The sequence below is a fragment of the Falco biarmicus genome, chromosome Z (assembly GCF_023638135.1).
Source record: "Falco biarmicus isolate bFalBia1 chromosome Z, bFalBia1.pri, whole genome shotgun sequence".
Classification (NCBI taxonomy): Eukaryota; Metazoa; Chordata; class Aves; order Falconiformes; family Falconidae; genus Falco; species Falco biarmicus.
Genome location: NC_079311.1, coordinates 11,674,690 through 11,700,833, shown reverse-complemented (window position 1 = coordinate 11,700,833; position 26,144 = coordinate 11,674,690). Strand labels below are relative to the sequence as shown.

The window sequence follows — 26,144 nt, the reverse complement described above, 5'->3', positions numbered from 1 at the left end:
CTCTTCTGATCCTCTACCCCATCCCACTGTGGGGGGAGTGAGTGAGCGGCTGTGTGGGGCTTAGTCGCCAGCCATGGTTAAACCATGACAGAAAGCTACAGGGGTGGCTTTGGGCTCTCATGAACCACTGGAAGTTTCTGGGTAAAATCTGAGCCTGGACCAGAAACCAAGCAGCTCCAAAAAGGCTGTTTTCCAGAGCTGTAACACGCCTCTATAGCTGTGTTTGAGCACAGCCTGTATATTTACACATGACTTGCACAGCTCTGAAAAGAGCTTTAGAGACAAACCCATAAGGAAGCACTGTTGTCCGTGGGGTTGCCCACTCATGCTGAATTCCTTGGCAAATGTTGTTGGAACCAGAGCATGGTAAATTGCTTCTCCAGCTATTTTTTTATTTGGTTTGGTTTTTTGTATTAAATTTTGGTAGACAAAATGTGAACTGAGGAGAATCTGGCTTGCTACAGGAACCAAAGGACTGATGACTCAGCTAGAAAATGCCTTCTATCAAAGATGATGATACAAGAATATGTGAGTGTAGAGGCATATCTGGCTAAGTTCTGCCTCCCCAAAGAACAGAAATCAAAATTCACCCATCCAGGAAAGTGGCTGCAGTGACATTATTCCTAGGGCAATCCAGACTCATAAAACAGATGTTTGGGCCTGGTTCAGTGACCACTGAGCTCAATGGAGTCTTCACCTCAGTGAGTATTAGAGCAAGCTCTCCTAAGCAAATTTGGTGGTGGATAGTTTGGCTGCATAACAACAGCTGTTTCTTTCTGTGTAGTGGTGGCCTAACATTCCTCATTCGAGGAATGAGTGACAGTGCAGTGATAGAAATGAGCTGGCAACCTTCATTTTGACTTTGCTGTAGGAAGACGCTTTATAAAAAGGAATGATTGGGTCTGAAGGTGTGGAAAAGTTCAGTGCCAGACCCATTACAGCCTCAAAGGAAGGTAGAGCCAAATTCAAACAAGTGGTAGTTGAACAGCTTTCCATGGGCTTATATCCAGGATGGATTTTGCCCTGATCTTCATTCTTGTTACATCTTCTCACTGTTGCTAGTGGAAAAAAAAATATTTCAATTGAAAATATTTACTTTCTCCATGCTTTTGCTCTGGAGAGCTTTCCGCCATTGTAGGAATGAATGCTGGAGTGAATAGTGAGTAAATCATTGTTTCTTGTAGTATAATGGAGCACTGATGTTTTTAAAAGCAGGATTTGAGCTGGTCCAGCTGGTGTATTTTTATTTTGGAAGTTCTGTTTTATATAGAAGCATTCCTAACATATATGTGTATTGGATCACATATGTATTTGGTCACTTTTGGCCACTACAGCAGGCACATTACAGCAAATTTACTGTAAATGTAAATTTGCTAGTAGCTCAAAGAGAGGTGAGGCAGGGCTACATTCATCCTGGCTGCAGGAGGATTCTGATGCTTTAGCAATTCAGTAATGCAGGACTTGGCTTGTGATTTCAGTTCAAGGACATTTAAAAACTATGGCGTTTTCCCTCCATCAAAACTCTGCCATTTTTAAAAGCACATTGAAATTGTTATATGGGAGCAACCATCTGAAAACTGCTTGGTGACATGATGAAGGCTTGAAAGTTCATTTCCACTCCTTTTCCCTCTCCACGCTTGAAATTTAGGGTATAGCCAGAAACAAATCCACATACGTGCACTGAGCACACTGTTGTGTTCATTCAGGGGTACAAAGATACACAAAAAAGACCCCCAATAAGCTGCAGAGAGTTTTGCAATTACTACCTGAATCCTGACAGGCGGATGCAGTTTGGTGTGCTGAGAGAGAGATACAGGTGAGCTAGATTTTAAGCAGCTACAAATGCTGCTCAGCATTGCATGTGAAACACCAAATCTGAAAGCAGCTCACAGAGTGTTAAGTGAAGGGGGAAAACATTTACATGTTAGGGCCCTGCAGTTCCTCTCAGCCTTGTCGCAAACCTGCAGGCACACAATGGTCATCGGATAGTTCATCTAACAGTCTGTAAGTCATCAGAACTGCTACTGCTAAAATTTGCTTTCATTTGTCAGCCTGAAGAAACAGCTTTCAAACCAGCGCAGTTTCCATCTTGTCTCTCAGGTCTTTGCTGCAGACCACAGTGAGAAGTGTCTGCATTAACAAAATGAGTTATGTTTCACTGAGGCTTTGAGAGAAAGTTTCAGGGGTGCACTTGCTAAATACTGAATTGAACAAGCAGGATTTCTCTGTCTTCCATGTTTACGCTATTCAGTGCTTTCAAAATCCTAAAATCTTTTCAGGGTTCAGCTGTATACTGCTCAGTTGTAAGCAGTGTGGAGGGTTATCCAATACACAACTTAGTGCTATACAGCTTCTGGGAAGAGCATGGCAGAACATGTCCTTCATGGGTTATACAAGAAAGACATAAGGTAGAAAAAAGGAAGTGTAGTGCTGCCAAGTGCTATGACTTTTTAACTTTTCTGGAACTGGAAGTGCTCAGCAACTTTGTAGATATGTTTATGAGCTGCAGAAAGCTTACTTTCCTTTCTGACATGTTCCTTGGAAGGCATATCCTTCCTCAGCAAGAAGAGAGTCCCATGCATTTTGGTACCATTCTCTGATGATCCTACAGCTGCAAATGAGGACAATCAAATCAGGACTATATTCCTGAGGACTGAACTCAGGGATGGGAAGCACCTGCACAGGGGGTGGATGGGTGGAAGGTTCATGATATAGAATTCACATGTCTGAGCAGTTACCAAGAGCGTCACAGTGGGCTGCAGGATATGGAGTGAAGAACAGCTAAGTCTCAGCAAGGTTAAATTGAGCCATTGGCATCTGAGTGAGAAGAGAGGTTGTTAGGTGATGAGATCCTGCTCAGATCACTCAGATTTGCTGCACCATCTGTTCTGTTCGCTTTTCACCTGCTGCTCCTCTTGGTGCTCTTTTGGTCCCTCTATGACCCTTCAGCCGTGCTTGTGCAAGAACAAGGCTCACATAGCTCCTGCTCAGTGGGTGCCGAGGGAAACATACAAAAATAGGAGCAGTAATGCTTGTAGCATTACACTTGGATTAAGGATTGAGTCCCCAAACTGTTCCTTAGTCTGTTCTGCTGTCAGTGGATGGATCATTTCATTTTGTGAATGCGGCAGGCTCTTGGGAGTCTTATAAACCTGTGGTAGTCTTCCATGTGAAAAGGCAAGGAAACCTTCAAACACTGTGCCAGCCAAATCCTTTTTTTTTTCTCAGCCCACTGAAGGAGTTTCACCAGCAAACAGATTTTGCCACTTTCTGAGATCCTGCTGCGATGACAGCTGCAGTTGAAGGCATGCCACACTTGGCAAGGAGAGCGTCTTCCCTGAAGACTATCAGCTGAGGGGGAGCTGCAGTCTTGTGGAGCAAGTGTGATAGACAACCATGAGATTTTTCTGAATGGAGAACACTACTACTTGCCCAGAAAGATACGTGGTTACTTTTTCTTCCTACTTCACCCTGCGACCCCATCTCAGGAACATATTCTTGGTGCTGCTCATTGGTGATATGAATGATAATTAGAGTTAATTGTGGGTGAAGCCCTGGCCTGCTTATTCAACAGCAAAGCTCCTACTGACTACAGAAACCCTGAGATACAAGCACAGAAAAGAGAAGGTACTTGCTACACATAAATGATTCCTAGAATCATAGAATGGTTTGGGTTGGAAGGGACCTTAAAGATCATCTAGTTCCAGCCCCTGCTGCCACAACCAGGGACACCTTCCGTTAGACCAGGTTGCTCAAAGCCCCATCCAACCTGGCCTTGAACAGTTCTGGGGATGGGGCATCCACAGCTGCTCTGGACAGCCTGTTCCGGTGCTGCACCACCCTCACAGTAAAGAATTTCTTCCTAGTATCTAATCTAAATCTTCCTTCTTGCAGTTTAAAGGCATTATCCCTTGCCCTATCACTACAAGACCTTGTAAAAAATCCCTTTCCAGCTTTCCTGTAGGCCCTCTTTAGGTACTAGAAGGCTGCTATAAGGTCTTGCTGGTCCCTTCTCCAGGCTGAACATTCCCAACTCTCTCAGCCTGTCTTCACAGAAGAGGTGCTCCAGCCCTCTGACTATCTCTGTGGCCCTCCTCTGAACTTGCTCCAACAGGTCCACGTCCTTCAAATGTTAGGGGCCCCAGAGATGGATGTAGTACTGCTGGTGGGGTCTCACAAGAGCAGAGTAGAGGAGGAGAATCACCTTCCCTCGACCTGCTAGTCATGCTTCTTTTGGTGCAGCCCAGGTTTGAATCCATACAAAATTTGGGATGAGCCTAGAATTGTGAAGGTGGAAAATGAGCATGAAGGTTTTGGTTTCTTCCTACTGTATATCCCTGTTTATTTCTACCTCTGTTCTTACAGAGCTAAAACCATGAGGAAATAGTATAAGCTCACATAATTTGGAAATAGATAATGATTTTGTTAAGGTGGGAAGTTGTTTTTCCCATGAAGACATCAACGGAAGTCTGTACAAAAGTTGTAAGGAAACAGTGACAATTGATATAGCTCAATTGGAGGAATTAATCTCTAGTTTAAGGATACATGACGTTGCTAAACTAGCTCACAGGCTTGCAGAACTTGCCAGAATTTGTGAGCTTTTCCTCTGTAATTTAAACCCTTCTGTTTTGTTCAGTTAAAAACTCATTTTCTTAACTAAAGGGAACCTTTTGCAGTTTGTATCAGAGATGGAGGTCTGCCTCTTCCCCCGGGTAAAGTGGGAGACCTAGTTGATTCATACCTTGCCTATAAGATGTCATTATTTTCTACATGCTTGCTTGCTTTCCCTCTCTGCTTCTTCTTGTTTCATAGTCTTTCTTTGAAGCAGCAAGTAAATTCAATAATATTTGAGTTGACATAGGGGTTTTGTACTCATGAAGTCTGAAGTTAGAGAAAGTGCACTAACTTAGGCCCAGCTCTTCCAGTTTGCTGGCCTTTTTTGAATAAGTAGTGTCCATCCTAGTCCTTTAACAAATTGATGATATTCTTAGCAAAATCAGTGAAGAAATCAAAACACTGGGGCAAAAAGGCTGAGCTTTTAACTCTGCTGTTAGTAGCAATCCCCTCATAGGAGATAGTAGGGAAGTTAGTTAGCAGTGGCATGATTTTGGGTGCCTTGTTGTGTGGCTAGGGCCTCTATCATTTGGAGATCGCTATCTGGGGCAGGCAGCAGCTCCTGCTGAGTCTGCTTCAGCCTCTTGCCTTGGGAAGGAGAAATACTGCGTGCAGTCCTGGACTGACAGCTGGCATGGCCTCTGGGACTGCAGCAGGATCTTGTGGGGACCTCAGTACTGCTCTGCATTCTCTGATGAATGGGCATTTGGATTCTGCTGTTGTTGACTTCAGTTCTTTAGCAATGTTGAGCATTTGGCTTAAGAAATGCTAATAATAAAAGAAGCCCTAAATATTGTCCATTGGCTAAAATCTTGAATGAGCGAGATACTTATGCCATGGTGGCCAAACCTTTAATTCACAGTGCTCATAACCTGTTAGCTGGCAATTCTGTTTCCTTACTTCTAAGTATGAAAACAAAGATCCTTCAAAATGAAGTGATGGTGATGTAGTAACAGCCCACTAAGCCTGGCCAGGGCAGAGAAGCTGGAAACAAAGAGGACTTAAAACATTCTGAACTTCTTTTGATAGTATGAGAAGCAAAGCCCAACACACAAAGGTCTGGGACATCTGAATTTAGAAGCTGATAAAACATCGCTTATCCATAAAAACACTTAAAAGACAGGTTTCAGCTGTTTTAAGATTGATTTCAGTTCTATGCTATGTAAAATGAGTAAATGCAGGACCTTTTACACTTGTGTTTTAATATTTTAGGGTTCAGATTTTAGAGCTTTTATACAGCTGTGAAACTAGAAAGGTTACTTTTTATTATTAACAAAAATAATTTTTGCATTGTAGTCTTACTTGAGAATCATGGGCTTTTTAGATGATTCTCAGTAGTATCAGCCTTGGGATTGTGTCCCAATGGTTGGTTAATATAGCCACGGCTATCCCTTGAACAGGAATCAGTGTGGAAGTTCCTGAAATGCTAATCAGTAGTGGCAATAGAGTTTCAAAGATACATTTGTGTGATGCAAGTTAGTCTGTGATGACTTGCCTGTTACCCTGCGAAGCAAATCCATTGCTAACTGCCTGTGAGTCTGTGAGAGGACAGGGTCCCAACTAGGGTTCTTGCTTTCTTTACAACAAAGTGCACCCATCACCCTCCCTGAGCTGTAGGTCCACGAAACCTACGTTTCAGTGTGCAGATGCTGCTGGAGGACACCCACTCCCCACCCCACTCCCCACTGCACACCTCTGCTTCATCTCATTTTTTTGCATTCAGCTTCTTCACTGCATCCTATTTCTGCTGCCTTCTATCCAGGAAAGCTACATTAGATTTCCCCATTTATCCTGAAGAACCTGCCATGAGGTCCCAACCAAAAACTGCTCTGCAACACTCTCATGCACAAGGAGGCAAAGGAGAAGAGGCAGTTAGGGTAACCAGGTCTTTGCTCCCTACAGTGTTTGTTCATTCTCTTCATGGGATAAAGGAAAGGGTTCATGGTGGCTACAGCTACCAACTGCTATTGCTCCTGGGACTTGCCTGGTGTCAGTGCTTCTTCTTTGGGTCATAACAAAGGGCCAGTTCTACTGCTGCATGTAAAATCTGGAAGAATTTTGTCTGCATCAAACTAGCTAAGCAAAGTCCCACCCTAGCACGTGAAAGAGGGATGCTCTTTAGAGGTTGCTGTTTTTCATTACCTTTGGTCACCAAGCAGGTCTCCTCTGGCAAAAATCTGGTTCTGAATACAGAAAATACTCTCTTTTCCACATCAATTTATGCTCCAGTTAATGCATTAACAGATCTCAAGGTATGGTTTTGCAGCAATAATGCTTTCTGGTGTAGCATGTATTCTGTACACATTAGTCACTACAGCAACATGTTGTAAATGAGGTCGTAAAAGCTAAACAAGCCATAAAATAGGATTCTTAATTTAGGGTCTGTATAGCTGGTGCAGTGAATTTCCAGCACCCACACATGCTTAACTCTGAATTAGATATTGCTAGGCACAAAAAAGTGCTGTGGAAGATTATGGTTTCACCATCTGTAATACGGTTAAAAAAGAAACCAGTGTTATTCACATTGAAGATGCAGTGTGTTTTTGCCAGCTACTGTATGATTTCAAAGTATACACGTTAGCATGTTATTAAGCATGAGTCATCTTATTGAATCTTGCCAGTCTGAATTAAGGGCTTATATAACCTTTAAAATGTGATTTAGCAAAGAGCAGACTGTCAACCAGCAGCGTGCTGTCTGAGCAGACAAAGTTCCTCTTCAAGAAACCAGGTAGATAATGATGGATTTTCTGTGCTTTCTACAGTGTGAGTCCCTCCCTGACAAAGTGCCGTTGTCAACTTCTGCTGCAGTTGGTGAACCAAAGACACATTGCTTCTGAATAACTTTCTTTGGATTTTCAGCCCTGAACAAAATGTCTAGACTATGGCAGCTGACCTGCTCTCATTCTCCCATGCGGAAAATGGTTCTGCAGTCAAACTGAGCCTTCTGACTTCCCAAGATATGTCCCTTGTCATGCAGCAACTGAGAAGCGCCATGCTTTCCCATCGGTTTGCACTGATGTAGGTTCTGACTATAGCCCTGACTATAGCTCTCCCTCCTTTCTGCTGTTCACTTTTCAGATTGTCCTCTTTGCTTTGTGTGAGTATGGTGGTACTCCTCCCATCTTTTGGTGTTTTTTTCTGTGGCAGGGTGCATTGTAAGTCCATATCTTCAAATGTGGCAGGGTGCATTCTAAGTCCATGTCTTTGAATATACCAATCAGCAGAAATGTGGATGCCCTGGGGATTTTGACCCCTGTCAAGATAGACAGTGTATCTTTAAACGGTTTAAAACAAATAACCAAGTATAACAGACAGCTTTTACATGTTTTAAAGCTGTATATTTGAAAAGGGGAGCCTTTTCCAGTGGCAAAAAGGTTTACGAAGTGGAGACCTACTGCATTTATTATATCACACAGAGGCACTGGTCATGTAACAGCCTCTGTGTTGCAGGTGATGCTGTGAGATCTGTACCATTGCTGGGGTTTCATGTGGGCAATAATAGAAACTGGGATTTGAGTTACTGCTGTAGCAATTGTTCTCTGTCCATGCACCTTGGCTTGATCTACTGCAAAACCAAACTTGAATCTTATACCATTGTAACTCTGTTTCCTAATAATATCCTTCTTCCTGTTCATCCATTATCCAGGACTTACTTCCGTGTCATGCTTAACTTCAAAGATGCTGGAAAAATATCTAGAAGTTTGCAAAATATCTAGGAATTCCTAAGCTGGATCCGTTCTTGACCTTGCCCTTGTGTCGTAGCACCGGGATGGGGAAGAAAGACCCATAGTGAATCTCATGGAGGGAGTTGTAGGCAGTACTTGTTTGTCCATTCTGTTTCCAGTTTTGGTTTGGACAGGCCACCCTTTGCCTGGTGAACAAAACTGAGTGGGCAGGCATATGAAGGCTGCAAAACAATTGATACACAGCCTCCTTACCTCCCTTAGCGAACACGGTTACCTGCAGCTAGCTGACAGGTGACTTTGAAGAGCAAGTAAGTGGACAGGTAGTAATTTGTGTTGATTTTAGGGTAAGCATTCTGCAGGGGCTGTTAGCCACTGTATAGGTGTCTTTTCAAGCTATGGCACAGTTCACTTTGCATATAAAAATGCGTGTGTAGAAGAGGACAGGGAAAAAAAATGAGGTATAACATTGGCATGAAAGATGCATTTTATTTGGGAAAAATGTAAAGGGCTTTTCTGCCCGTGTGAAAATATAAATGAGATGAGAATAATATCCAAGTCTTGCAGGTCATGTTGACAGGAGGGAGAAGGTATGGGAGAGCCTCCAAACAGACCTGCAGAAATGAGCAGAGGTTCCCAGTTACTTTTAGATTAAAAAGTCACCAGAGGTGACTTCTCTGTCATCAAGTGTATACAAAGAGAGACGCCGAGACTTTGCAATCATCTGACAGTGCTGCAGTTTCTTTGGTATTCCTTGACTACTTTAATGAAAAATGTTCCACTTAGGTGATTAATAATTTAAAATGTGTATTTACCAAACTGAAATTGTATTAAGATGTTATCTCTTCTTTGAAAAAGTGACCTCTAGCAGGTAACAGCTGGTGAGATAGGAAACATGAATACCATTAGGGGAATGTAAACTTACATTTAATCTCTGTTAATTTAGCTGAGCAGCAACCTCAAAACATTTTCAGCCCAGTCTGTACCCAGCAGCCATGACATTCTGAGTCATTTGAGCTCTTTTATTACTGATCTTCTCCAGGAATTCAACCTTCATTTTTGACAGTAAGACTACTGTGTAAAGAGAGATTGACCCTGGGTAACAGCTATGTGTTGGGGTCCATCTGTGACATGCTGACTTTCTCACAGGCCTCTCAACTGTGAGTTACCTGGACCTGTTGAAGTCAGCTAGAGCTTCATGGTTGACTTTGACCTATTTCAGCCATGGTCCTTAAGGATCTTTACAGTAGAGGATAATAATTTCCCACCTCAGAAACAGACTAATGAGGGATCCAGTATCCCAGTAGTGGAATCTGTGTGAAAATGGGTGTGTGCTGTCTTTCTCATTGTGGTCATGGCTATAGGACATCTGTATAGACATCTGACTAACTATCTCTCACTTGCTTGTGGTTAAAAAAAAAAAAAAAAAGAAGATTGTTATTGTGGTAGTTAAGAAATAAAATGCCTCGGTAACAGGAAAATGGTCATTGACTGCAGCTTAAATCTGGATGTGTTATATATATATATACAGAACGATATAATCAAAATAAAGTTAAAAAATAATTATTAACACCAAGTATTCCTGTGAAAACCCTCCTAGAGTAACAGATGATTTAAAGCCAACATGAGGCACCAACAGGCATATATAAACTAGGCATTCCCACTGCAACCTTAATTTTCTGTCAAGGTCCTGAGCACACCCAGGAGCCTTAATAACACAGCCCAGCCTGCCCTGGGTCTGTTGGTCCAGTGTCCAGTGCCTAGAGTGGGGGCTGCCTCAGCTGCCTGGCCCCCAGCCCCTGCAATGCCCTGGTGTTTGTTAAGCAGTGACCAAGCCCCGTGCCATTAATTCCAGACATACCTTGTAGCCATGCCTGTATACCATCAGAAGCTCACTACCCAGATCGTTGAATTTTCGTAACAAGATTCCTTGGTAAACAACTCAGGGAGAGGAAAGCTACAGTCCAAGAAGTTTCTTGTAACCTGTTGCAGTATTTTTAGCTGAGTTATGTTACAATTCTTTGCTCTTCTTCATTTACTGGAAGAATTGTTAATCTTTAAATTTATTTTATTTTTTCCTTCTTTTCCCATCTGTTCACATACATGAATGAAGCACCTCCTGCATCATATTTCATTGTCTGTTTTTATGGTGATAAAATAAATGTGGATCAGAGAAACAACTGCAACATCTCCTACAAATTCCTGGCACTGAAGTCCTGAGAAGTTGAGGGCTTGCAGTCTTGTGTGGGATGAGACCTTGACTGGGAAGTAGCTGTAAAATGTGGGCAGGAAGAACTTCCTGGCAGGGAAAGATGAACATGTGATAGGGTTTGTATTTTTATGTTTGACTTGAAATATTGTAGGATTCATGGCTTTGGCCCCAGAGGTCCATGCCTTGTGCTGAAAATTTCTAAACTGTTCTGATGAAAACAGCAACTCAAGTGTTTGTCTTGAACAGAATCATGATTTAGATCTGGGAAAACAGACAGTAAGAGAAAAAAGAAAAAGGTTAACTCTCAGAGTTTAAGGAAGGTTACAAGTTAAACGTTTTAGGTCCCTTCAGCTTCTCCTAAGCTTTTGGACAACTGATGACTGTCAGTATAGCTCAGTGAAGGGTGAACTTGTTTGGTTTTTCTTTATATTGAAAATGAAGTTTCTGACCTTCATTTCAATGCCTCTCAAATTCAGCTGCAAAGGAGACATTTGATGCATTTGAGAAATGTGCCTAAATGATGTAAAATATCATGAAGTTTCATCAGGTGCAGAGGAAGTGTCTGAGTTGGTGCTTGATTGCCACCCTGGTGTTCAAGATGAATTGTATATGTTAAGATTTTATTTAGTTTTAATTTCCTAGGTATGAAGACACAGTCACTATCTTTTGGGCTGCATCTGCATTTTGTCAGAGTTGTAAGTTTCAAATCATATTGCCACTGATACTGAACTGGCTTACTTTAAAAGCCATTTTATCTTAGTTTAGCTCTGTATTGCAGGGGTATTCCTTCCCTTGGGTTTAAAAACAGATTTTTTGCAGGCAGAATGAGAAATGAGACCACTTAAAAGCATGCACTCTTTTGAGAAGTGTGTTTTGGAGCACATGAGATGAGAGTGAAATGGGTTTAGCTGAACTTATAAATGTTTCACTTGTCCATGCAAACTTGGTATTGCTTTGAGAATGTTGAAGAGTGGTGTTTTGTTCTCTGTTTGCAGGTAAACAGCAAGCATGAGCTTGGCAACACACAACTGTGACTGCCAGGACCCTGTGATCTGAACCACGTCTACAGCTGTCTTCCCAGTGGTGAGGTGCTGTTGATCCAGTACCATGGAGGATTGCCTTCACACCTCCTCTGAAAACCTCTCCAAGCTGGTGAGCTGGGCCCACAGCCACGGGACCATCTGCAGCCTCATCCCCAACCTCAAGCACCTGCTCTCCGAGGGGGCCCATGGCAACTTGACAGCCATGTGGGGCTGCAGCGCTGGCCATGCCTACCACTGGCCCCTGGCCGCCACTTGCCGGGCCGGCTCCCAGGAGCGTGTCTGCTTCCAGGACAGCCGCAGCTTCAACTCGGACAGCCCCAGCATGCTGGGAGTGCCCTCAGAGGCACAGGCCAGCCCCCTGGAGCGTTACCCAGGCCGGCCAGGGAAGGCCAAGTTGGACTGCACCCGCACTCGTGACTCCTGTGACTTCTCCTATTGCAGTGAGCCGTCGGAGCTAGGCGAGCCCGTGGAGGAGTACGAGGATGAGGCCACCCTCTTTGACATGGTGTGCGAGTCCTCGGTCACCGATGAGGACAGTGACTTTGAGCCACACCCCCACCGGGCCCCCTCTGGCCCCCGCAAGCGGCCAGCTGCTGGCCTGCCCGCCGCTGCCCAGGCACAGCCTGCTGATGAGGGTGGTGGCGAGGTGCTGCTCAAGAAGATCAAGCAGGAGCTCCCCGAGGACTACTACATAGTGGCTAACGCTGAGCTGACGGGTGGTGCTGATGGGCCGGCCCTGGCCCTGACACAGATGTCCAAGCCCAAGCCGCAGGCCCAGGCTGGGCCCTCCTGCCTGGGCCCTGCCAGGGCCCTGCCCCAGCCTGCCATGGGCCCCGACCCCGACCCGCAGCGCCTCTCCACCTCCCCCCCGGGCATGTCCCGGCTGGCCACACAGAGGCCGACCCGGGGCCCCCTGGCCTCCCCAGCACGGGGGGCAGGCGGTGGCCCTGTGGCGGCCCTTCAGGTGCCAGCCACCAGCTCCAACACCACCGCAGCTGCCGGGAAACCCATCAGCATCCCCCTCTCAGCCCTGCAGCTGCCTGGTCAGGAGGAGCCACCAGCCTCCGAGGAGACCCTCCTGCCCACCCCGCAGCCAGCCCCAGGGGGCGAGGCAGCCAGCTCGCCCTCGGTGAGCGCGGAGCCTGAGGTCAGCTCCAGCCAGCAGCAGCCCCATGCCGCCCCCACCGCCCCCCCTGAGGCAGCGGCGCAGTCAGTGCCAGGTAGGACGCGGGGCAGGAGTGCAGGGGTGGAGGCATTTTTGGGGGTGGCCCCCCAGGCATGGCTTGGTGACAGGGTGGCCAGAGAGGAGGTGCTGCTTTGCACAAGGGTGCCCCAGTCCCACTGGTTCGTAAGTCGGTAGATAGAGAAACAGCCCCCAGTTCAAAAGGATTTGGGAGACCTCAACTGAGCAAAGGCCAGGAGCCTGACAAAGTGTACTGCTGCTATAGGGAAAGCACGCTTTTAGGTTTATAGGTCCATTTTGGGTGCAGTTGTGTCATGGGATATGGGGTGCAGCCACCTTGCTGTATGCACAGGGTGGGGAGGACATGAAACCCAGCCATGCACTGTTTTGATGAACCACAAAGAAGTGGTCTCAGCCACTGGAGCCCAGAGTTGCAGGCTGGGTGTTGCCTTCACGCTGTCAGAAGAGTGGTTTGACATGGAGAGGCAAAGAAGGGCACAAGGAGAGTACCTGGAAAGAGGTTTGCACTTCTGTAAATATTGTTTCCCTTAGAGCAGCTTGCAGAGATAAGGACAGCCACAACTTTAACCATGAAATTGATAATACTTAAACTTTAATCCAAGTCCAAAAAATTCCTGTTTTTCTCTGTTCTCAGTGGAAATTCTCAAAGCCCATGTCCTTCATATTTTTTTTATCTCTTGCTGCTGCCAAAGCACTGAGAATCGTCACAAACAGGTCAACATTATTGGATAAAGAGCATGTTAAAACGGCATACTTCTGCTGAATGGTTATCCCACGTGCAAAATAACTCGGTGTTGGCTGTAGATCTTCTGGAGGGGGAGGAAATCTCTTTATTGAGCAGGCTGTCCAGCTCCCTCTAGACCTGAGCGCAAGACAGGGCTGACTTTGCTTTTCCAGCTGGTGAATGGTGCTATCCCAGGAGCAGGCGAGGGCAGGAGCGAGTTCTCCATCTGCTCCCCTTGCCGGTTCAGCCTAGGAGTATCTGATCAAACAGAGCAGAGCCAAAATGTAGGGGTGGGAGGCAGGGGGGCGGGGGAGAAACCTGCCTATATTGCGGTCCTTGTGGCAATGCACTAAAGACATTGACTTTAACAGCCTTGATGATACTTCAACCTGGACACCCTGAAACCTGATTGAACACTAGTAAATCTATTAATTGGCAAGAGCCTGCAGATCTTGTTGCCAAATAAAACAATGGGCAAAGTTAAATACCTGGTTTTGCTAAGCAAAACCAAACTAAGCATTAGAAATCAGAAAGGATGATAATTGTCTTAGTTACAGCAAAAAAACCCTCTTCTTTGGAACTAATTTCTGCGTGGCTGTATCTTTGGGATGCTACTTTGCAGTAGTCCTGTCATTTAACATCCCTCATGGAAATTCTCTTACAGATTCCATCTAGTTTAGAACATATTCTGCTCAGCTAATTATGAGAGATACAAGATGCCTGATGTCAATCTGAATTGCATGGTAAACCTATTTGTTTTGCATTTCTCAGGTTACAGCATATCACTGCTGTATATATGAGAGCTGGTTTCTACCAGTCTGCCACTGAAACTTGCTCAGTCTCAAATTTGCAAGCTGGGACAATGGAATACAAACCTTAGCAGAATTTGTCCTGATAGGTGTGTGTTACCTGGGAGAAGTGATTTACTTTTGACACAATCATTAAAAAAATCCAAGCCCTTTCAAACCGCTTTTGTCAGGTCCTCAGAAGCAGAACAAGGTTAGCAGTCGTTACTAGTAGGGTTAAACCTTACAAGAATGGATGCAGCAACACATTTTCATATTTATATAGTCTCCAGAGTAGGGTTGGTCTATGTCTAGTGTCTCACTGTGAGGAGAAAGTGGGATTGCATCTGAGTTTACGCTGACTGTGTAAATCAACCCTCAAAACCTCCTAGCACATCTTGCATAGACATTAATGTTATCTCAGTGTGCTGTCCAAATTCCAGTTCACAGTTATGTTCTCAATACTTAAATTTGTTGTGTTCTCAAAAAGTGTTATGTAGTTCCTTTTCTCAGCCCAGTATAGTGTTATTGTAATATGCTGTTACTGTACTCAGAGGTAGGTGCATATTAACTAGGGTAAATGATTGACATATGACTAAAACTCAATATATCAGTCTCTGATTTCCATAGAGCTTGCTCCTTTGGGAAAGAAGTGCTGGTGTTAATAAATGCTCAAGTTTCAGGGAAGTGGGCAATGTTGGCAAGTGAATTTATAACAGATGTGTAGTTCTGCACAGTACAGTCTTGCAGATAAAATGTGGAGGTCTGATTAAAGATCAGAGTGATTGCTTTACTCTGCTCATATACAGTGATTTCATTAGGTTGTCTCTTAACAAAGAGTGATGTACTGGAAGTGGTGCATGATATATACAATTTGAGATATATTGAACTACAAGGGTATGTTTGTCTATCCTACGTAGAAATGTTTCTGTTCTAAACAGACAGAAACAAAGGTACAGTTGAAAGTAAGCAGGGAATTTGAATTCTGCCTTGTCTGCTACCAAGTGTTACTTAATTTTAAAATAATATGTGAAGCCTTGCTTCTGGTCCCATTAGAACTGGTTGTATGTTTGTGAGGTCTTTGCAGGACTAAGGCCTTAAATGATGTTATGATTAAAGGGTGTGATCTAACCAGCAAGAAATACCACTTCGAGTTTTAGCTTAAGTGACATATCCTTGCGTTTGTATCAGACACAGCTGATAGTTTCCATGTGTGGTTATCTTGTAGGTCATGGATTTTTGAGTGACGTTTTTCATGAAATCAAAAATCTTGATGATATATACTAGCTTAGGCCAGTTTAATCCACACTATACTTCTGAACTAGTTCCTCTTTCAAACTCCGCCCCCCCATCCCTTTCCTTAGTTAAACCATGACAACTGAATGTGAAAGCAGGGACTTCACAAAGGTATTTTTGTGTCCTAAAAGTGGAATGGCATCCCAATGAAGATTCAATGAGGCTAGACGCTGGTATCTGCTGGATTCAGGTCTTCATCTAAGCATTGTGGAATATACTTAATTATTTTTTTTAAACTTCAGCCCAGAGAGAATAAGTGGACATTCATCTGTGAATTTTCAGATTGTCCTATACCACTTTATCAGCAAAGCCTTCAAGAATATATATAGGTATATATAGTCCTTTTTTTTCTGGTGGAAATAAATGAGAGGATGTACATCTGACAGGAGACAGATTTTCGCAGTGGTGTAGAGCAGGGAATTTCTGCAGTTTCTACTTCCCAAACAGCCTCTTTTGTCTTCTGCTAATACTTGATCTGTTTTTTATGTCCAAGAACCAGCAAGGGCAAGGTTGGTCACATCAGTGAAGATGGAAGGTAAGAATCATGATGCTTTAGGCTGCAGTACATGTAACATTTGGATGTCTGAAACCATGAATGGAAAAGATTTGGTGTTACTGCAGAAGCATACAGAGGAAGACTATGGCTCAAAGGAGGATAGAGCTTATTGTGCAGGAAGGCAAGTTTTGATTCTCTGAGAGGTAAGGCTTACTTCAGAAGCTGAATTACCAAAATATTTATGAAGAATACTCACTTTCCACCTGAAGACTTGAGGGTGAATATGTGCTTTGGATTAACAAGATAGTGCAGCAAGATATCACTGGTCCAACATTAGTCCAACACTATAGATACACGAGCAAAGAGTTCCATAAGGATGCACTAAAAGATGTTAAACCCATATGTACAAAATGTGCAGAAAGCAAAGAGTAGGTGCTTCTGTCAGAGGTGTGGCAAATCATATTCTGTGGTTGCTATCACAATGCCTTCATGCATATCCCATCACTGAATTTGCCAGGCTGCTGGGTGATATTTTACATGTACAGGCATTTGCAGAGTTTAGAAGGGAATTAAGTTGTCCAGAAGCACCACTGCTTTCTTAGTCGACATGCCACACACTGTCCTTCTGCGGTGGTTATTGAATAGAATCAGGTGTTGAATGCGTGCTGTGATGAACAAATACCCTGGTCTGTGCTGAGAGCAGTACTTAGCCTTGCTGACTCTATTGTCTCTGCTCCGAGCAACTCCCTGCACTTTTCTGCTCTGTAGCTGGTATTCCAGGATCCCAGATCAGTGCCTGGTGATCAGCTTAGCCTGGTGACTAAGGTCTTGTTCTGCTCCTGTGCTCTCATCTTGGGAAGGTGTGAGCAAGGATTGCAGCCTTTCATGATTCATGGGTTGACTCTCGCTCGGCTCTCCGTGTGGACATCCCTGTCGGTTCCAGGCGTTCACATAATGTCTCTATCCAGACATGACCATTATACAATGCAGTGCTTCTGGGGGTTGTCTGATGTTGATGTAGAGCTTTTATGTGGACGATGATAAAGTATTTTTCTGCAATGAAAAGAACTAGGATGCACCCCGCTGCCCCTAAAATTGTGTGGGTATAAATTAAATGGGAATGAGGTCCTCTGTGATCATAAGACTCATGGATTAGGAGCTGTTATATGAGTTTGTGGGATAAGACAGAGCAGCTGATACATAAAAATATTTATTGATAGATATAATTTATACATATGAGTTTCAAAATGTTACAAGACTTAGGGAAGAAAGAAGTCCCCCCCAACTCATGAATTGCCAATTTTGACTAGGTTTAGCTTAAACTCCAAAATCAGTGTTTACACTGCAAGGCAAAAAAGATGTCAGCCAGCACATTCCAATGAAGTGCAAACAAGAAAAAATAATACCTCTTTTTAGAGGTATGTAAAGCATCAGCCATATGTACAGAAGAGTGAGATTAATCCCTGCTGTAATTCTTCCAAGTCCAGTGGAACTGTGCCAAGAAGGAATGTAACACAAGGCAAACAATCATATCAGAAAGAAGTTAAAAAACTTTATTTGAGCTTTTCTAGGAACACTCAAATAATTACTGATTGGTCTCTGTATTTGTGATTTACATACAAAGATTGATGACTTTTGGCTAAAGTCACTGCTGAAGCCTGTCTCCAGGGGCATACGCCACTGAATGTGATCAAGCAAACAATTAAATGTATGTAGGGGTGAGACAGTTTCTTCCTCTTTCTGTTGGACTAAGGAGTTCACGGTCCACTGGTGACTCTTTAGGTCCCATAATTGATATCTATTCTTGCTGTAGTAGCTGAACTAAACATAATAAGTGCTGAGACAGATATTTAGAAAAAACATAGTTTGGTGATTATTTTTTTCATTTGCAAGGGCCTGGCTTATTTAGAAGAATAAGATGAGATCATTATAGTTTTAATCATCCCAGAAAGGAAGCTAGTGAGTTGATTAATCACCTCCTGCACTGCCACTGCCTTCTGATCTTGCATCATGGATTTGCCAGCCCACTCCCACCTTTAATTATCTGTGTCCAAATACTGTTAAATTATACACTAATATTATAGAGGCTTTATTCTATAAGTTTTGCTAATGAGGTTGATATTACTTTTCTCTATAATATTGTAAGGTAGTTCTCTTTAAAAGCAGGACAGTATCATAAAAAGGACAAATTCAGCCTTTGCAAAGTAGTCATCTATTTCCTTTTACCATATGGGTACACAGCATGACAATCAAATAAAAAAAAATAATTAAAGCACAGTCCTAATAATTCTAGTATCAGAGTATATTTTGTGAAGTTGTTCCTACAAGCAGCATTTATCAAGTTAGTAATTGTTGCGGGAGAGCACTGAAATGAAGACTCATCGAGTATAGCAACATCTTTAGATTTTCACTGTACTTAAGAAGTATATTTATCACTATTTCAGGATTCCATATGTATTTACTTTAGTGGAAATTCTTTCCAGACACAGAAGGCTCATGCCAGCCTCTTTGCAACCTTGAAGACCAATGGTGGACTTGTCACGTAGAGGGCAGTCGTCTTCTTGTCCTAAGTATTAAGTATTTATCAAAGCAGCTACGCAAATAAGAGATTAAGCTGATATTTTTCTTGCTGTCAGGGCTTGTTGCCCCACTCCCACAGACCTTTTCTGAGTGGAACTACTTGTAGCACACAGAGGCATCATGCAGCAGCATTACTGTATATATACACACACACATTTTGGAGGAAGTCATTCATGATTATTCATTCAGAAAGTAGATCGGTGTGGGAGACATTTGGGGATGGGCTTTGAGTTGTCCTGCAATAAGAGCTGCATAGGCCTATTGATCCTCTGCAACAGGTGAGGAATGGTAGTTTCCGTGCAGTCTGAGGGAATTGCTTGCCTATAGCTACGAGAGAACTGAATCCATACCCTCAGAAGTATCTGTTGCAGGCAGGCCCCAGCAGTTTTTAAGGATTAAATCTGTAAAGCATGCCAAGTTCAGCTGCCAGACAATCAGGGATGTTCTCTGGGGTTTTGAAGAGAGGAATTGCATCACTGAGAATTGTGGACATTTAATTTGACATATTCTTAGTTTAAAATACCATAGCACAAACAGTATTAACTAAGATGGAGTGTCATATGAGAAGAGAAACTGCCCATGTTGTGTTCTGGAACATCACTGCTCATTTCAGACTCAGAAATGTAACCTCTTCCCCATTATCCCAACGCAAAAGGCAGAAAAGCAAAAAATAAGAAACGCAAGTGAGAATTAATAAATCTTTTTTGCAAGACCAGCATGATCTAGGTGCTATGCTCTCCCTTTCACTAAAGGTGTTTTAGACAACAGTTCTGTGCGAAATGCTGCCTTTTGTGATACTGGTATATAAAGGAAGAAAATAAGGCCTCTGCTTGTTCCAGGTGTCCTGAAAACATATGGAAACAACAAAGGAAACCGGACAAATCTGTACTGAACATCACTTTATTTTTAGGAAATAAAAGATTATTTAACATGGTGGTTTTGATCAGAGATCTTTTTTCTTTATGTGATCTTTGCAATTGCTCTGTTTAGTTTTGGAGCTATTTTCATCTTATAATTTGTCTGTCTTAAAGTAAGAAAAGAGAGGCAAGGCAGGATCAGATTGGGATCTGCAGAGGAGGTGCAGCACAGCAGCCAAAAGAGACACTGGAAGGCCCTCAGACATGCACTTTTTCCTTTGGCACTTTGGATGGGGTGCTGGGATGGAAAGGGAAAAGGTTTTGGCGTTTTAGGTTAGGATACTTTTTGAGAGTGTTTTTCCACTTTGGATGAGGCTGGTACTTCAGCAAATATATCTATAGAACTATTTCACATATTTATTCAAGGTCTAAGCTTTTAAGAGCAGCAGTAAACCTGGAGAAGAACTGTTTTCAACTGTCTCAATGATGACAACATGCCATTTTTGCACCAGCTGTTCTGTGAAGGCAGCACACAGTGATTTCTCATTTCTCCCATTTTCCTCATACTTAATTTTTTTCTCTTTTAGTGAGTCTTGCTCTGTCATCTTTTTTTGTGTGCTTGCAGTGAACCTAGAACCTGCTTGAGCATGAAACAGATCAGTACAATTTTCCAAGTTTATTTTCTGTCTATTTAAACAAGATAACAATTTTGAATACATAAATTATTGTTTGAATTTTTCCAGAAAAGAAAAGAGAAGCATGATGGTAGATATTTTACCATGGCTGACACAGCACAAAGCAGTGCTTGCTAAGACACCCAGATCCTGGAAGCACTGAAACGTGCTGAAATCCATCTTTCTTTGATAAAGTATACTTAAATGATGCATATGCCCATGCTGTTTTCAGGAAGTGTGAACCAGGCTATTAAATCAAAGCCTGAAGAGAGAGAAACTGAAATGCCTACTTTCCCTGACGAATCTTTCTTGCTTGGGCATTCCACTAACTGGTCGCACAAAAGTGGCTTTTGACATTGGCTGTTCTGAACATCTTGAATGTGCCTAGTGGCCTCTGTGGGACAGGTGGGCAGAGCTATATTTTCATTTCCCAGATGAGTTTGCATTTGTCTGGAGCCAAGCAGTGTTGCCCTGCAAAAATGGTTGGACAAAGGTTGTGTTAGAGGCAGCTGTACATACGTCCCGGCTGCCACCAAATCCTGGCCCTGGTGGGAGCTGGGAACAGGACATCCTGCATGCATGTAATGTAAAAAGTGGTGCTGAAGACCTTGCTGAGTCTGATGAAACCTTTATGTTATATGCTTAATTATACATTGACCATTAAGTGCATTGGCTGCATCTTACTTCTAACATATACCTGTCACTCCCACTACCTTTACTAACTTATTTAAACAGTGAATTCACACAAACAGAGAGAAATACTGTATGTTTTCCTGTTGGTTAAACTCAGGATGACTGGCAGTGACATGGTGGTCTGTTGTTGCTTTTCACTAACTAGGTCTTAATGATGAAAACATTACTTGAAACCATACAGCTAAGGATTAATAAAACTTAATTGCTTGCTTGCTGAGTTGTGTGGGGGTGAGGAGTGGTGGGTCAGAAAGCAAAAACCTGGCCTTCTGTTTTGTTCAGAGAAGGAAAAAAATTATTCTGAGCTATTCTGACCCAGGTCACATCACCTCAGTGCAAAAGCTGAATGTGCTGTATTACTGAATCTTTTCAAGCAAGACATACCTGTGCCCAAAGATCAAGCCTGTGAAAAATAAGGTTGTTAATTTCTGATTTTTTAGTAGCTTGCTTCAATTTTCTGTTTACACTCACCTCTCTCTTAACTGGTTATCTGCCTCATCTCTGCTTTACTACTGTGGCTGATCAAGGATAGTGGTATGAATGAACCACAGAAGCATGGATGTTCTTGTATGGGAATAATTTGATTTAGTCCACCACTTGGAGCTGTCTTCTGATTGTGGTGAGCTCTGTCCTTCAGTCATGTGGATATACCAAGTTACGGGGATTTTTTTCTGTCATTGACTCTTGGGAAATGAAGCACTGTCATTTGTTTGGGACTTTCTCTCTTACTGACTGTACATCCAAGAAAACAAATTAACAGACAGGAAAACTATTCTTGGCATTACAGCGCAGCATTCACATCTGTATGCTGATAACTGCTTTGCTTTTTGCTCACAGGTTTACATTTATTTTTTTCTCTCTGTATAAAGAAGTGTCTTTGCCTCAGTTGCCCCTGATTTCAGATACCCCTCAGAAAACTTAGTTTGACAAATAACTTGTTCCATTTACCATTCATTTGTACTGTTGTTAAATGCATCTGTTTATTGTGCTAGTGCATAATAAAATAGACATATATGTCTAACATACATCTATAATTATATCCATTAATCTATACCCCATGTCACCTGTTACATGAATTAGTTGGTGTTGGTTTTGGTATGAGCTCATTCAGTAGCAGGGGAACTGATTGTTCATATCATATACAGAAGAACAAATTATTTTTATAGAAATAACAATACAGTCCAAACAGGAAAATTCTGACAATGTAATTACAGAAGAGAAATAATAACAATATTCTGAGCAGCTAAGAGATGTGTATGTGTGTGTATGAAAAAAATAGAAACTCCTTAGTTTATTTAAAGAGACTTTACTCAAGCTGAGCTGCAAAATGTGGCTAAATATCTATTCAATTAAACTGTGATAAAGTAAGTTTAAACATGTATTGAAGGACAGAATAAACTATTTGTGCCATGAACAACAGCCTGGTTCCTGACAAATGTGTGTTCCTTATCTCTTTGTTTCCTCTCTGTGCAGAATTTCCAGCTGCTCCTGTGCTTCTTAGGGCTCCTTGTGCTGACAAAAGCCTGGACGTGCCATAGCTAGTTTGGACAAAGTGTGTGTGCTTTGGTCAGCCAGGGCATGTAGGCAGCTGCCAGAGTATCTTAACACCTGAGGTCTGTAGCCTGTCTGCAAGTTGTCATGTGTTCGCGTCTCTGCCCTCTGCCCAGCTGTTGAGTCTCCCTCAAGTGTTGTAGGACCTTTAAGTCTTTGAACTTCCACCCCTTCTTAATATGGTGAGAGTTGTTTGCAAAGGTGAAAATGAAGTTCAAGGGTTTTTTTTTTCTGAATTGGAGAGGACTCTCAGTACAGGCTTAAAACAGAAAAACATGCTAAAAAATCCACCTTAGGAGTTATTTCACTTCATGTGTTGCACTTCATGCTCTCTGGAGAATTGTGTAAAGATCTGGTCCTTAAATTCTGCTCTCTGACCTAGTGAAGACAAAGGAAGTATGTGCATTAAAAGTGTGCATTGAAACTAGTTGGGCAAGGTTGTAAACTCTTCACAGAGTTTGTGCCCTTCATAGCTTGCTTCACTCATACTGGAGAATACACGGTGTGCAAGGTAAAAGCAAATTGGCCTGTTTGGGCACAATCACCAACAGAGAATTTCAAAACTAAAACTTTAAGCTCAGTAACAAGGTGATTTGAGTACTTTGCTAAATTGAAGATGCGGGTAGGAGAAAAGGTACTGAAGTGCAGTTCTTCAGGGTGCATGTGCTGCAGTCTGTTACCAGAAGTCAACAGCATGAACTCCCAACACATTTCCTGTTACACCTGCAGCAGATACTTCAGCCAGAATAGGAAAGAGTACGTCTTGAATCACTAATAATGGCACTTTAATAAAATGGAAGGAAAAAAGTCTGCAGTCTCTAATAAGCAATATATCAACTAAGCACTGTCAGCCTCTGTAGAGAGCTCCACGGCATGATTTATTATGTTAATTACAGTCATGTGGGCCTCATGCTCTTAAGTCTGAAGCTGCTCACATTCTCAGCTTGATTTAAGAATATGCTTTGGCCAAGACTTAAAGTGCAGCTTATTATGATGAATGTAATAAAATATGTATTACATACTCCTTTTCTTTGTGTCACTGCTTGTTTCCTCGGTTAGACTGCCTCATTCTGAAACAGTGATATAAATTACATTTCAGATGATGAGGATCCTCATCTGTTTTTAATCACCCTCTTCAGGGTTGTTCTTTTTTTCACATCCCTTTGTTCTGATTCTTCCTTCTCTTCCCCCTTCTATATTTTCCTCCCGTATTTCCTAAATTTGCTTCTCAGCTGCTGTCTGGAATGAATCAAAAGTGGGCAAACTTCATAGCCCTGGCTTATCCCTTTGAGTCCTCTTGCATTGCTTTCTCAACTATGGTTATTAAAGTTAGCTCTTAAATGCAATGACATTAAAAGTGGTGGTAGGCCATAGCTGAGACCATGTTAAGCCTCTGGTGTTGTGGGCTGGCATGTAAAGAGAAGACTGAACTGTAAAGGGACACATGTTTGTGTCCTGTTTCTCATTCTTCTTCCACTGGGCTTGCAACTGCAGAGGCACAAAATTGCACTGCACCAGATTTTCCAAAATGCCATATAAATTTGTATCTGATTTTGTGCAAACCAGTCCACTAGTTAAATTTTGTCTGAGCAACTGGTGCTTGTGAGAACTGTTTAAACATGTAAAGCTGGCTTTCTCTGTATGAGCACGTAAAGGTGCTTATGAAAAAAAAAACCCAAAACTTTACGGAAAATATAGCATCTTCTGTAAGAAATGGGGTTGTGCCATAAGAATTTATATTTTTCTTTTCATGTTTCATTTTTAAATACTAAGCTTAATTCAAAGGAGGTGTTTCTCAGATGTTTACAGTTTTTTCTCTCCTTATTTTGATTTTTTCTTACTGTTTTTTCTCTTAACTTTTGAATCAAGTCATCTTATACTATAAATGTTATTCAGGTGTGCTGCTCTTCCACCTTCTAAACATATGATGACTTAGTCCAGTTATTTTCTACATTTCTACATAAACATATACTTAAATACAGGGACCCCAACCCAGAACGCACTTAAAATATGCTTTGTTGAATTGAAAACTTAGCTGGGAGAAAAACAAGTATTCTGCTGAGGACATGTATGCAACACTTTCTGGGCTAGTGCCAAGCCAGCCAAGTCCTCTTGGAAAATGAGTGCATTGCTTCTGCTGTGCATCATCCAGCTTGCAGTTCTCAGGGTAGGTTAGACACTCACCATCCTACTCCTTTGATTCCTTTTGCCACAGCTCATGAAACAAATAACATGCTTCGAAAGGGCAAGATTGCACTGTGTTGTTAAAAAGACCTGGGTAAAAATCAATTCTGTTTTCCAGAGTTAAATATTTAACATGAAGAAAATGGCAAAAAACCTATCTTGTCTTTAGCCTTAAACTAAAATCAATACTTGGCTTTTTCTAAGTGGAGTTAGCTGTAAATTATTTTAGGATTATTTGGATGAATGTAAAGATGCATGCTCAACATAAAGCTAACATTTGTTTCGCATACTATGTTGTGTTTGCCACTTACCAACTTTCAGCAGCACTTCAGTTTCAGCAATCTACTTGATTTTTTTAACCTGATCTCTGAAGGGGGCGCAATTATGTGTTAGAAGGGAACACAGGTGAAGAAAGTTTAGTCAGTTATTTTGAATGAAAGAGGTTTCACTTTTTCTAAAGTTTTCTAATGTTTTTTGGTTTGCAGTACAGAAAACTCCAAGCATTGGCTTTTATATCCTCCACTTCTATGAAAAGTTGGGTCCCTGAACCTCAGTCAGTTATATGTGTCAAAAGAATTTGTTTTTATAAACCTCTTGTAAAGAAGAGAGAGACAAGGCAGGGCAGGTAGACCTGGAACTGGTTCCAGGCTTGGCTGTAATCCAAGTGACTGACTTGGAACAGGGCAGCTAAGATGGCAGACTCCAGTCCAGCTGTGAGCCAAGTACGTTTTGCCTGGACATCACCCAAGTACCAGATCTATGGGTTTCTCCAGTGCTCTTGCAAAACATCTTCTGCTGGTCCCCATGTTGTGCCCCAGGGAGCAGCTGTAGCATCTTGCCGTGAAGTGCTGCAGTGTTATGCAAGCCTGGGAGAGCTGGAGTCTGTATTTGTTCCTGCCAAATGACAGTGAGATCTGGATAAGTAAGAACTGAGTAGCCCCGCTGTCAGGATACAAAGGAAATGCATCCCATTTTGTATTGCAGCAATTCACACCAGTGCATCACAGAACAGCTTCCAAAGGAGATAGGAAATGATACAGTCTCTTACTCCAGAAAGACCACTGTAAGTGTTCAGTGGAAGAAATGAAATGTAAGGTAAAACTAGCATGCAACACTTCTCTTTTCCAGTAGCCCTGACAAAACCAAAACCAGACAACTAGATGAAGTGGCAATCGTATTTTGAACAAATAAAAACTTTTTTTTTTTTTTTTTAATTTAGAAAAGGGATTTTTAGTACCTTTATGTTGAAATAGCTCAGATGTCACATACAGCCAGGAAGGGAGCCTTGTAGAAATCCAAGTCCCTAGAGCACTGCGGTTTTGGTGCTGTTCATTTGTGATTGCTAGTATCCACTATTTAAAAGGTTGATGCAGTCAGTCATAGGAGGACATAAATTCTTAATCCCTTGTCATGGCTACAAATTTTCTGTCATCTGAGGATCATGCAGTAGTCCCATTAATAATGATGTGAATTTTCCTGTTGACTTTGCCAGCAGCCAGATTGCACCCTGCATCTTTTCAGGCTGTTGTGGTGACAAAGTAGTGAAAATGA

General features: G+C 42.3%; 2 protein-coding genes across 2 annotated transcripts in view; one reads left to right on the top strand and one right to left on the bottom strand.

The window, feature by feature from the left end:
• Nucleotides 1–26,144, bottom strand: part of INIP (INTS3 and NABP interacting protein) — a 231,057-nt gene that overhangs the window by 144,667 nt on the left and 60,246 nt on the right. The gene's annotated exons all lie outside the window — the stretch shown is intronic.
• KIAA1958 (KIAA1958 ortholog) overlaps nt 1–26,144 on the top strand; it is a 73,065-nt gene that overhangs the window by 25,594 nt on the left and 21,327 nt on the right. Inside the window, exon 2 of the mRNA XM_056323821.1 lies at nt 11,505–12,772. Within this exon, the coding sequence (XP_056179796.1) occupies nt 11,617–12,772 (1,156 nt within the window). The 5' untranslated portion in view covers nt 11,505–11,616. The remainder of the gene's footprint in view (nt 1–11,504; nt 12,773–26,144) is intronic.